Source organism: Dipodomys ordii, unplaced genomic scaffold, assembly GCF_000151885.1.
Source record: "Dipodomys ordii isolate 6190 unplaced genomic scaffold, Dord_2.0 Scaffold195, whole genome shotgun sequence".
In the NCBI taxonomy this organism is placed as follows: domain Eukaryota; kingdom Metazoa; phylum Chordata; class Mammalia; order Rodentia; family Heteromyidae; genus Dipodomys; species Dipodomys ordii.
This window is the reverse complement of record NW_012267411.1, coordinates 2,122,259-2,135,955: the sequence shown is the minus strand read 5'-3', so window position 1 is coordinate 2,135,955 and position 13,697 is coordinate 2,122,259. Positions and strand designations below refer to the sequence as shown.

The 13,697-nt window shown below is 37.7% G+C and overlaps 1 protein-coding gene across 1 annotated transcript in view; it reads right to left on the bottom strand.

Moving 5' to 3' along the window:
- Srpk2 (SRSF protein kinase 2) overlaps nucleotides 1–13,697 on the bottom strand; it is a 117,207-nt gene that overhangs the window by 49,425 nt on the left and 54,085 nt on the right. Inside the window, 4 exon segments of the mRNA XM_013034721.1 lie at nucleotides 597–684; nucleotides 964–1,051; nucleotides 1,705–1,813; nucleotides 13,415–13,572. Coding sequence (XP_012890175.1) covers nucleotides 597–684; nucleotides 964–1,051; nucleotides 1,705–1,813; nucleotides 13,415–13,572 — 443 coding nt within the window.

Sequence of the window (13,697 nt, the reverse complement as noted above, 5' to 3'; positions counted from 1 at the left end):
TGTGGCTCAAGTGGTAGAGCGCTAGCCTTGAGCTGAAGAGCTGAGGGACAGCGGCCAGGCCCAGAGTTCAGGCCCCACAACTGGACCAAAAAAAACAAACAAACAAACAAAAAAATATATGGTGAGGGCTGGGAAGGTGGCTCAGTGGTAGAGTGCTTGCCTTGAATGCATGAGGCCCTGTGTTTATTCCTCAGCACCACAGAAGCAGAAAAAGAAGGAAGTGGCACTGTGGCTCAAGTGATAGAGCTCTAGCCTTAAGTTGAAGAGCTGAGGGACAGCACCCAGGCCCAGAGTTCAGGCCTGAACTGAACTGAAAGTGAAGAAAGAAATGACATTGCCTAAGATGCACTGTACTCATACCCTGACTTAATGAAGTGTGACTCCTTTGTACAGTTTCTTAAAAATAATCATTAAAAAGGTATGATTACATACATTACTAAAACGTATGCTGTAGTACAATTCAACCATCATGTCTTAATTTCCTGCATGGGAAGCAGCAAATGTTCTCCTTTTTCTATTTCTCCCTTCTTTAACTTTATTATACTAAAATAAATCCTTACTAAAAAAACAAACAAACAACCAGCAGCAAAGGATACGTATTCCATTCATTCCTGAAATCTTGAAGTCATCAATGAGCTGGACCACCATATCTTTGTTTGGATCACTAGGATCACTTTCTCGAACCTATGCAAAACAAAAACAAAAGCAAAGGAAATTAAGGGAGATTCTTTGCAATTACACCAACCCATAAAATACTTTTCATATAAACTTATAAAATGAACTTGTAAATATGAACTTGTGAAAAATAAATTCTAATTTAATTTACATCATCAAAAGAACCTTTTAGCTGATAGCGCCCAGGCCCAAAGTTCAAGCCACACAACCCACAAAAAATAAAAAAGCCTTTCGTGAAATTAGTAATTTACTTTTTTTTCACATTATATATATTTTTACAATACTTACACATTTGAGCAATTTTATTTCATCCAAGGCTGTCTCTGTATAATGTTGGGCACTTTTTACAACCTTCATTGCAACAAATCTTTTCCCCCTTTAAAAAAAAATGTAGAATTATGTTATCAGCAGAAGAAGTAACTGTTATGATAGCATCTAGCCAGTAAGTAAGAACTTTAAGTTTTTCCTTAAAATATTATTTACACATTTGGGGGCCCCCAATTAAATAATAGTTGCATGGATTAACCTTTTCCATTCTATATTTATTTTTCATATTAATGTAGACTAGAAAAATGTCAGTTACCACATACAGTAAGGTAAAGTGCTCTTTACAACATATTTTTAGTTTATATGCACATAAACAATGTACAAGTATATCTGGGCTGAGCAGCAGTGAAGCTTAATATTAAATACCATGGCCTTAAAATACCACAAAATGTCACGAAAAAAGGAAGAGCTAGGTATTTTTAATTTCTATTTCTCTGTTTTTCTGGGACTAGAAAATTAATATGACCCTAATGAAAAGTAATTTCAAAAGCAAGTAAGATTCAGGAAAAAAAATTCAGAAGTTAGTAATTTTTTTTAAAAGAATGTAAGAAATTAGTGGAGACAAATCTTAGGGCAACCTTTCTATTATAGGCAGAATTTCACATGCCACAACGAAGTAAGAATAACCCTCAGCCATAACGTCCTAGAAAATAGATGTTGAACCAGACCAGAAATGTGTACAAACAACAAAGAAACACTTACTGCATATCCCAGCACAGCCAGACAGTAGAGAAGTGCCCCCATCCTAGCTTTCTAATGACATGATAGCGACCATTGAAGAGGTCTCCAATTTTCACTGGATGATAGCCACCTTAAAAAAAAAGATCAAAATCAAAGTCATTTCTTCTCTTCCTTTGCAAGTTGTTCCCTTCTTTTTTTCTTTCATTCTTTCTTCCTTTCTCTCTTCCTTCTTTCCTCTTTTTTTCGTGTCCTTTTTACATTACTCAGGGCCTTATACTTTCTAGGCCTATTCTTTGCTGCTGAGCTATAGCTCCAATCCTTTCCTAAGGACGTTGTTTTTGAGATAGGTCTCACTTCCTTTAGAGAAGTACACCTGGGCTGTGATCCCACTATTGAGTTGGAGCTAGGAAAACAGTTGTACACTACTGTACCCAGCCTTCAAGGTGAGAAAGGGCTCTTACAATATTTTCCCCCCTGCCTGTGGCAAACTATCATACATATCATTCTCAGCCTCCAAAGTAGCTAGGATTACAGGTCACTAGCATCTGATAGTCTTTTCTGATATTTCTTGATGTCATTAAACAACACTTTAAATAACAGTATCAGATTACAATGTTTAAAAATAACATTTTTCATGACATTTCAGTGAAAGAAAAATACCCTGTGAATTCCTGTGTTTTTGTTTAACTTTAAAAAGTTCAAAAAACCACCGGGTGCTGGTGGCTCACGCCTGTAATCCTAGCTACTCAGGAGGCTGAGATCTGAGGATCGCAGTTCAAAGCCAGCCCGGGCAGGAGAGACCGTGAGACTCCTATCTCCAATAAAACCACCAGAAAACCGGAAGTGGCACTGTAGCTCAAGTGGTAGAGCGCTCGCCTTGAGCTGAAGAGCTGAGGGACAGCGCCCAAGCCCAGAGTTCAAGCCCCACGACCGACCAAAAAAAAAAAAAAAAAAGTTCAAAAAACCATGCATGTATAATAATTTGAAGTCTTTTTGTAAATTGATATTGTTGGAGTTGTTTTTGGGAGACAGGGCCTCACTATGTGATCCTCTTCTCCAGTCTCACAAGGGCTGAGATTATGAACATGTGTCACAATAATGACTTAATTTGATGTTTTGTTTTTAAACTAAGATATGTACATATACACTACAACTTTTAATATTTACAAACTGTATTTTCCCAAGTAATAATAAAATGCATCTTTGTGCTCTGTACAAGTAAACTAACCAAGTGAAAGGTTAAAAATACACAGTGCTTACATATCAAGTTTTAATGTTTACACTATATAATTAACTTTTCATACACTAGCAGTTTATGTACAGTCAATAGGGAATTGTATAATATTTAGTCTCCAACATGGCCTACATCACTCTTTCACCAATCAGAAACTCCTTCATTCTTTGGAAATGAAGAAATCAATGGGAAAGTGACTATAGGAATATCCTGTAAAGAAAGAGCAAAATGACAACTCATGGACATTTGGTGTGAAAAGGCCTTCATTTTGCCTTTTTTCTTTGGTGGTGGGGGGGGGGGTCAGTCATGGGGCTTGAACCCAGACTTGTGCACTGCCCCTGAGCTAAACTTAAGGCTAGCGCTCTACCACGTTGAGCCACAGTTCTACTTTGGGTTTTCTGATAGTGAATTGGAGATAACATCTCAGAGACTTTGACTTTGAACGGTAATACTCAGATCTTGCCCTCCTGAGTAGCTAGGATTACAGACGTGCCACCAGTGTCAGACTTCACTTCACATTTTTAATAAAATAAATAAGCTACGAAAGTCATTTGATATCATTCTTTTGAAACATACAAGAAATGGTATAGGAGGATGAGATATTAGCAATGGTACCCCAGATGTCTCTGAGCTCTTCAGCTCAAGGTGAATGCTCTACCACTTGAGCCACAGAGCCACTTCCAGTTTTCTGGTGGTTAATTGGAGATAAGAGTCTCATGGACTTTCTACTGATCTTGCTAGCTAACAACCACTTTGGAAAGCAGTATGGAGGTTCCTCAAAAGACTCCACATAGAGCTCCCCTATGACCCAGCAATCCCACTTTTGGGCATTTACCCAAACGATCACAAACAAGACCATACTAAAGCTACCAGCACATCTATGTTTATTACAGCATTATTTACCATAGCTAAGATATGGAACCAACCAAGATGCCCCTCAGTAAATGAATGGATCAAGAAAATGTGGTATATATACACAGTAGTATGCCTCCATCAGAAAGAATGACATTGCCCCATTTGTTAGGAAATAGAAAAAAATTATATTAAGTGAAGTAAGCCAGGCCTAAAGAAACATAGGTCCCATGGTTTCCATTATTTGCAATAACTAGTATACATCTGAAAAGCAGAAAAGGTCAGATAAGATGATGTTAAGCAAAATGAACCAAGATAAGGACACAAGTGGCTTTTTTTTCTTTCTTGCTATTGTTTCTAACATATTTATAAGGTACCACATGTTTTTTTTGTTGTTGTTGTTGCTTGGTATGTCCCTACCCCACGGTATAACCCCTATTTTCACTGTATTTGATGTTGGTATAATTTGAGGAGTAGAAGGGAAAAAACAAATTGTTTAAATAGGGATACAGGCTGACTCATTGCAACAATGAGAAGTACAAAATGCTACATGGAAAAACAATTTGGGCGGAGGGAGGGAAGGGGGGGACGAGTGTGAAGACGGGAAGGGTTGGTAGGGGAGGCAACAATGCTTGATAAGAAATGTACTCCTTGCTCATGTAATTGTAACCCCCCTGGACAGTATTTTCACAATAATATTAAAAAAAAAAAAAAGAATCTCATGGACTTTCCTGCCTGGGCTGACTTTGAATTGTGATCCTCAGATCTCAGTCTCCTGAGTAGCTAGGATTACAGCTGTGAAACCACTGGCATCCAGCATCCATGAGACTCTTATTTCCAGTAAACTAGTCAGAAAAACTGTGGTGAAATAGTTCAAGTGGCAAAGCACAAATCTTAAACAAAAAGCTCAGGACAGAGCTCAGACCCTGAGTTCAATCCCAAGACCAGCATAGAAGCAAGCATGCGTGCGCATGCATATGCATATGCATACGCATACACACACACACACACACACCTTAGGTTGGACTATAAAGAGAACAGAATGGACAGGTAAGCAATTGTTCATTTCACTGCATAGTTTCTCCTATTTCTATCCTTCCAGTACACCAAAGAAAACTACAACTTAAGCTCTACTACTGGTAGCAAGACTCCAAATAAGACTAATCAAGTTTTCCTTCTTTGGCCAAAAAATAAATATGACTCTCTCTTCCTTGCCTAGCAAAAGATACTGTTGTAAGAGTAAAGCAAAAGTTTAGAACTTGGACTGGGACATGGTTTAAGTGGTACAGTAGTTACTTAGTTTGAGGACTAGGATTCAAACACTAGAACTAATAGGGTATGGGGGCAGATCTCCATTGTAGACAATTGTTTGGAAGGATTTTTCAGCCAATTCTCTTTATTTACTGCTAAAATATAGTAAATACTCCTTATGCTGACATTAATCTCTCATACTCTGAGAGTAGGGTTTCTTTACATAAACACTGAAAGCTATCAAAGAATTAAGGAAAGATTTGAGACTCATCCATAACATACTAGTTAGAAAAGAAAGGGGTGGTAAAAATAAATTTGCTACAGTAAAGTAACAGATACATTGTATCTTAGTGAAGATTATGATATTCCTTATCACCCAAATTAACAGAACTAATCCATAAAATCCAGGATGGATATGAGGATTTGAGCACAATATCAACCAATTTAACCTAACTGACATTTTCAGAACACTGAATTCAATAATACTCTTTTAAGTGCACACAGATGATTCACCAAAAATAACGACATGTAAATATACACAAAAAACAAATTTCAACAGAAAAAGACAAGTCATACAAACAATGTTCTTAGATAACATAGAATTAAATTAGAAACCATTAATAGTTTTAGCCAAATTTTAGCCAGGTACTGTGATCTACACCTCTTAGCTATGCATGGAAGCATAATTAGGAGCAAGGCAGTCTGAGGCTGACTCCTATCTGAAGAATACTAAAGCAAAAAAAAAAAAGCTGGGGCCATGGCTCAAGTAGTAAACTTCCAGCCTAGCAAGCACAAAACAAACCAAAACAGATCCAAATTTTGAAACAAGGTCATATCTTTCAGAATAAAAAATAACAAGAAATAGAGAATATTTTTCACCAGATGAAAATGAAAATTTGTCCTACCAATCTGTGAAATGCTTTTAAAGCAGTACTTACAGGAAAATTTTGAATACCTGTATGAGAAAAGATCTCAAATCAGTTTCCAACTAAAGAAACTAGAAAAAGAAAAGCAAATGTAACCTAAAGAGCACTAATGAAAGAAACAACAATGACATTAACTGGAATCACTGAAAAATAAAAAAATGATAAAAACAACAAAAAAAATGGTAAATTCAAACGGTGATTTTTTTTTTTTTGTGGTCAGTCGTAGGACTTGAACTCTGGGCTTGGGCGCTGTCCCTGTGGCTCTTCAACTCAAGGTGAGCATTCTACCGCTTGAGCCACAGTGCCACTTTCGGTTTTCTAGTGGTTTATTGGAAATAAGAGTCTCATAGACTTGAGCCACAGTGCCACTTTCGGTTTTCTAGTGGTTTATTGGAAATAAGAGTCTCATAGACTTTCCTGACCGGGCTGGCTTTGAACCATGATCCTTAGCCTCCTGAGTAGCTAGGATTACAGGTGTGAGCCACCAGCGCCCAGCCAAACAGTGATTTTTTTTGAGAAAATAAAAAATAATACATTTCTGATCAGGCTAATCAGGACAAAAAAAAAAAAAGAAGGAAACACAAATTACCAACATAAAAACTGATGAGAGTTCATATCACTACATATTTTACTTATATATGGATGAATACTTTCAAAAAGCCCCCAAAACTAAAATACACACCTGTATAATTATGTATCCATTTATTGTTTGTTTGTTTTTGGATCCAGTCGTGGGGCCTGAACTCTGGGCCTGGGCACTGTCCCTCAGCTCTTCAGCTCAAGACTAGTGCTCTACCACTTGAGCCACAGTGCCACTTCAGGTTTTTTTCTTATGTGGTGCTGAGGAATCGAACCCAGGGCCTCGAGCATGCAAGGCAAGTGCTCTACCACTGAGACACCTTCCCAGCCCTCCATTTATTGTTAAAATTGTATATTGTTAAAAATCCTTTTCATAAGCCAGACATCAGAGGCTTGCACCTGTAATCCTACCTACACAAGAAGCTAAGATCGAGGATGATGATTCAAAGCCAGCCCAGGCAGGAAAGACCATGAGACTTTGCCTTCAATTCATCACCAAAAGGCTAGAAGTAGAGCAAGCTGTGGTTCAAGTGGTCAAGTGCTAGCCTTGAAGGTAGCAGCAGCTCAAAGACAACAACAGGCCCCAAGTTCAATCCCCAACACCAACACTTAAGGGAAAAAAAACAAAACCTTTTCAAAAAATTGTATGGTAATGCATTCCTATAGTGCCAGCACTCAGGAGGCTTGACAGTAAATTCACAAGTCCAAGATCCTCTCTAAAAAAAAATAAAAAGGGCAAGTACTGAAGAGTAGCCCCCAAAACATTATTATTATGAAAGGAATATGATCAATTCTACACAAACTATTCCTAAAAAGCACAAGAGAAAATTTTGTGATCTTATCCTATGATGAAGTCAGAAGCATTACTTCATTCCAATTAGACAGACATAAAAACTACATACCATCTGTCTTTATTGTTGTTGTTTTAAATGTATCATGTGATTTTATTTTTTGTTGTTGTTGTTGTTTCTTTAGTATGTTCTTTCCCCTATGGCATATCTCCTGTTGTCACTGTACTTGATTTTGATACCCTGCATCTTGTATATACATATGTCTAATCTGGGAAGGGGAAGGGAAATTACAAAACACTGGAACAAGGACACAGGATGACTCACTGCAACAAAGATACCCACAGGACAGTATATTGGAAACGAACTTTACAACTTTGGGCAGTGAGGGGGGTGGGGGGGGTAGAGTGTGGGAGCTAGGGGAGGGAAGAGATAGTGGGACAACAAGAATGGGAAGGAGTAACAATGATGGACAAGTAATGTACTCACTGCCTTACTCATGTAACTGTAACCCCTTCGTACAACATCTTAACAAAAACAAAAACTACAGACCAAGATGTAAATACAAAACTTTTAACACACTCACAGTGGCACACACCTGAAATCCCAGCTAAGACAGGATAACACATCATCAAATGGGGTTTATTCCAGGAATGTGAACTTGGCTTAATATTCAAAACCCAATCAATATTAATTCACCATAATTAGTATTTTTAAATCCTATGATCAGCTCAGGAGATACATGAAAAAATAATGGTATCAAACACTGCTGATCACAGTTCTCAAAAAAAAAAACCAACCAACAAACAAAAAGACAGGAAGGAAAGAACATTCAGGGGAAACCTATGGATAACAGTAGACTTGATGAAAAATTCAATTCTTACCTTATGAGCATAAACAAGACGAGGGTGCCTGATCCCAGCACTGTCATCCAATATTGTATAGAAAGTTCTAGCCAGTTTAACCTCTCTCTCTCTCTGTCTCTGTCTGTCTCTCTCTCTCTCTCACACACACACACACACACCTGGGCAGCAAGAATATGATTTTATTTCTGTGCATACTTTGAACAAAGGCACTGATCTACGTTATCTTTGAAAGACTTTTCTAGTGAACAACCTTGAAAAAGAAACATAGGACTTTCTCTGGGGAAGAAGCAGGATCTTTGTGGTTTTTTTGTTTGTTTGTTTTTTGAGTTTTCCTTTGGTTACATATTGAAGGCAAAGGTGAGCTGGACTTACAGTCAAAACGGATAGGGGTGAGGAAGGAAGAGGGGCCATGGCTGGGGTTGGAGAGGGAGGCAAGCCCTCCTCAGCCCCTCCACCCCAATGAACACATGTCTACGTGGGGTGGCAGTCCCTCAGTCTCATCTCTCCCACCCTCCACAGCACCAAACAAAAGCAGCACCTCTCCCAGGGGCTGCTCCCCACCCCAACCTGGGCTGTACTTTCAGTGGTTTTCAGCAGTCCTATGGCTCAGGGGGCCACGGGGTGGGGGAGGTAGCCCATCAATCTCAAGTGGACAGGATACTCTATTGTTTTGAAGAAAAAAAAAAGAAAGAAACTTTCCCAAGCAGCTCCTGAAGTATCTCTCTTGTAGGTCCTAATTTTAAAAATCAGGGTTTTATAAGAGTTCTTCAGATGTGACACAAACCACTGTATGAACATCCTTATTAGATTTACTATGCAAGAGTACTAATAAAACCATGAAGATCAAGCTGCATGAAGTGTTCTGAGTAAGAGTCCTTTTCTCTAACCCAGGAATCTCATGGCTTCTACAAAACACCTATAAAGAATATTGTGGCAAATTAACACTACATGGCAAACAGGGTAAAATCTAGGAAGTTCTTGCTTCTTGATAAACCTATCTTTTTTTAATTTTTATTTTTTGTGAACATACTGTACAGAGAGGTTACAATTACATGGGCAAGATAATGAGTACATTTCTTATCAAGCATTGCAGCCTCCTCCTTTGTTTACCCTTCACATCCCTTCCCAGCCTCCTCCCACTCCCCCACCCAATCCCCCCCCCCACCAAAGTTGTAAAGTTTGTTGATAAACCTATCTTTGGTACCAAAAAAAAGAAAACCTTTTTCTTCATCTTACAAAAATTACTAATGAGATTTTCATATGACTGTCCCAAAACATCTACATTTCCTTTCTTCATTAATGACTAAGAATCCCAAAAGCAAATTAGTAACATTCTCTTAAACTGTGCAGATCACTAATAAACCCTTATGCATTACCCTTTACCTCACTTTCTTTATCTATTTAACTATTATATGTATTAATTTTTAAATGCATACGAAAACAGTTTTATAATAGAAAACATATTCATGCCAGGCACACTGATGGCTCAAACACCTATAATCCTAGCTACCTACCCAGGAAGCTGAGAGCTAAGGATCATAGTTCAAAAATCAGCCTGGGCAGAAAAGGCAATGAAATTTTTATCTCCAATTAACCACCAAAAAGATGGAAGTAGAGCTACCGCTCAAATGATAAGAGTGCTATCCTTGAGCACAAAAGCTCAGGGACAGTGTCTAAACAATGAGTTCTGGCCCAAGACTGGAACCAAAAAAAGAAAACATGCTTACAGTAAAATAAATGATGTTATTTGATACTAAGAAAGAAAATAAGAATGTTACACAGGGATCAGATTGTAAAAAGCTCTGAGAATGGGGCAAGTTTGAATGTTGCTATTTGTGTAATAAATTTAACAAAGTATATTCTTAGAAGATTTTCCTCTATTTTTGTTGTGATCAGACAGGAAAAAATAAGCTAATAATCTAAGTATATCCCAAAGAATACAATTAAGTAATACCACAAAAGAACTACATAATTGGAAAAGGTATCTGTAGGATCCTGGACAAAGCTACTATGGCATTTACAAACAATTAAAGGTTAAAGTGCATTAAACAGCTCCATTTTACAAAGTTAGGCTCAGATTCAACACAAAGTTAAATAAATATAAGGTTTCTTTTGCTTTTATAATCAATAATCTATCATGTCATTACAGTGTTATTTTATAGTTGCAGAAAAAATTCCTAAATTATACTGATATAGTCATTTCCAGTTTTCAAAAGTCTCTCAAAAATGATAGATTCCCCACAAAAGATCAGGGGCAGTGTCAGGACCAACATTAAGAAAAGAAAGGAAGTGGGGAAAGAAGAGGTGAGTAGAGGAGTGGAGGGGAAGGGAGAGGAGAGAAGCCTAGTGGAAAGAAGTTAGGTCGCTCAATGGAGGTGAGAGATAGTATGGAATAGGGTCCTTTAAAAGATTGTTAGAGGGCTGGGAAGGTGGCTCAGTGGTAGAGCGCTTGCCTTGCATGCATGAGGCCCTGGGTTCGATTCCTCAGCACCTCATAAGCAAAAAGAAAAAAGCCAGAAGTGGTGCTGTGGCTCAAGTGGTAGAGCACTAGCCTTGAGCTGAAGAGCTGAGGGACAGCGCTCAGGCCCAGAGTTCAGGCCCCACGACCAGACCCAAAAATTAAAAAAAAGTTGAAAGTCGAACTGTGGCTGAAGTAGTAGATTACTAGCCTTGAGCACAAAAACTCAGGGACAGTGCTCAGCTCCAAAGTTCAAACCTTGGGACCAGCACATACACCAAAAAAAAAAAAAAGATTGTTAGAGCTTAGCTCCTTCCTATCTCTCTTACTGCTTCTTGGCCACCATAAGGTAAGAAGCATTTTCCATCACACCTCCAGTCATATGTACTGTCTCAACAGAACAAGCCCCAAACAAGAAGACTGAGTTAGTAAGGACTAAAAACTAGAACCATGAAACAAATATTTAAGTTTGTCAGTGACATAAATATGACTAACACAGTGTTCATGGATTTATCTTCAGTTATCTTAGACAAAGTATTACAGTCTATAACATAAACTTTACAGTATGGCATCTGATACATGTAATGCTGACTATAGGTACAAGTTACCAAAACTGTACACCCAAGAAGAAACCCTTACCATTTATAACATAGATTAAGGTTGACTCTAATTTTATAGGATATTTACAGTTAAAGAGAATGTTTAAAGAGTCAGCCCTGTTATTCTTTATTCTTAGACTTCTATTTGGGGATAGGATATCCCCTATGTTGGCCTCTACAGACATAAAGACACAAAGGCCATAGTCTATACCTCTTAACCCATGTACTAGAGATTCAGATGAAGAGTAGACCGTGTGGTGGAGGATATTCCTGAAGAGTGCTTCCTATATATCAACCTAATATCCTGGCTACAGCAACAAAAATCAAAAGAGTAAATTTCTTGTCATTTAACATGTGTATTTCCAAGCCAAGAAATGCAAATTAAGTGGAGCTTGGGGAATATGTGTATCTTGCCTTTCTAAACTGTCCCTGTAACTTTTTTTTTTAAAGCATAAATTGGGCTGGGAATATGGCTTAGTCATAGAGTGCTTGCCTAGCATGCATGAAGTCCTGGGTTCAATTCCTAAGTACCACATAAACAGAAAAAGCTAGAAGTGGTGCTGTGGTTCAAGCAGTAGCTTTGAGCAAAAGAAGCTCAGAGACAGTGCTTAGGCCCTGAATTTAAGCCCCAGGACTGACAAAAAAAGAAAAAAGGAGCATAAATTACTAAGTTCATAACCCTAGCTAGGCAAAATGCTATGGGATGACTTACTCTTCTTCTAAGGAGAGCAATGATTCTGTGTAGGTACTTCCACCTATGGGAAGATTAGGTTAGAATACTAGCTTAGTTCTTACACTTCCTTAATGAAATAACTTCCTTTTCTTCTTAGCAGATAATCAATTTTACATTATTCCTTAAGCAAGACATGAAAGATCTATAGGCATTAGATAAGTGAGTGATAAATTACCAAGAAACTTCAGACCCAAAGATTCATCAGTGCTTTAAGGTTTATTTATATATGCATTTGCCTCCATCTACTCTTTATAGTACAAGAAATCTGATTCACATGTTTTAAAATTTGTAGCAAATAAACTAGTCAGAAGTTCAAAAAGCCAGGTAATTAAAAATCCAAATGGATGAATAACAGAGGCAGCCAAATGAACATAGCAACTCTCCCTTATCTTAGACTAGACTTAGTATAAGTAGTATAGACTTTCTTTCTCAGTAGAGACTGGACTCTCTAAAAGTGTGGCATCAATTTACACCATCATCAATATTCATCATACAACATGTTTGTCCTTCAGGAGTTTAACAATATATTTTTTGGTCTTTTTTTTTTCCTTTTTTCTTTTTTTTTGCCAGTCCTGGGGTTTGAACTCAGGACCTTGGCACTGTCTCTTAGCTTCTTTCGCTCAAGGCTAGCACTCTACCACTTGAGCCACAGCACCACTTCTGGCTTTTTCTGTTTATATGGTACTGAGGATCGAACCCAGGCTTCAGGCATGCTAGGCAAGCACTCTATGACTAAGCCATATTCCCAGCCCCTATTTTTTGGTCTTAAAGAATCAATACAAGACTCATTACCTGATTTAAGTAACTGTAACCCCTCACCTTTATTAACAATTTTTTAAAAGAAAAAAAGAATCAAGAATATTCCACTTGAATAATCTCTGACTTCTGTAATATCACAGCTATAAGCAAGTAACTATGCCACACAATAGCAGAAGCCACAGAAAATTTCTTTTTCATGAAGTATAATACCAGGAAAAGTCTTTCTCTGCAAACAAATGTAGATGCTTTCTTTCCACAGGCAATTAGTACTATGTAATTGAATTTAGCCCAATTGCCAGAAAGGTCAAAGTCGAATACAAGTTATAACAGGATCCCACCTTGGTTTGGAGTTTGGCACCTTTTTGTCCCTAGAACCTTCTGAGGTAGTTTATTATATTCCTTATCTTTAATTATACCAGATTAAATTGTTTAGAAAATATCCAGGGTATGTAGGTACATGTGTATATATTTCCTATCTCAATTTTCCATTCCCTATCATTTTATAGTCAATGAACAAGTAGGCTAATTTAATAAACACTCCCTTTATTAAAATTTTAATTTAATTATCTTAATTTATTAAATCATTATTAAATTTAATAATAAGCTCTCCTTGTCCATTCTCCACAAAAATTATTGAGTGACCCCATGAGAACAGGAATCTCACACTGCCACACAATGATTATCACCTTTGCAGTAATCCACAGGGTCCTCCTGTTCCTCATCATCTGATCCCAGGATCTCCTCCTCTGGCTCTGGGGGTGTTGGGTCTGGCAGCGGAGGTGGTGGTGGCGGTGGTGGTGGTGGAGGAGGAGGAACTAAAGGAGCTTTCTGTTGAGGCTCCGGCCTGAAATGGCAAGAAAATTTCTACTTACTCATAAATATCGGATTACAAACACATCTGAGTGTTTTTTAATATGGGAAAAATTAAATTTACCAAACACAAACAACAAATGCTAATTAATCTCATTC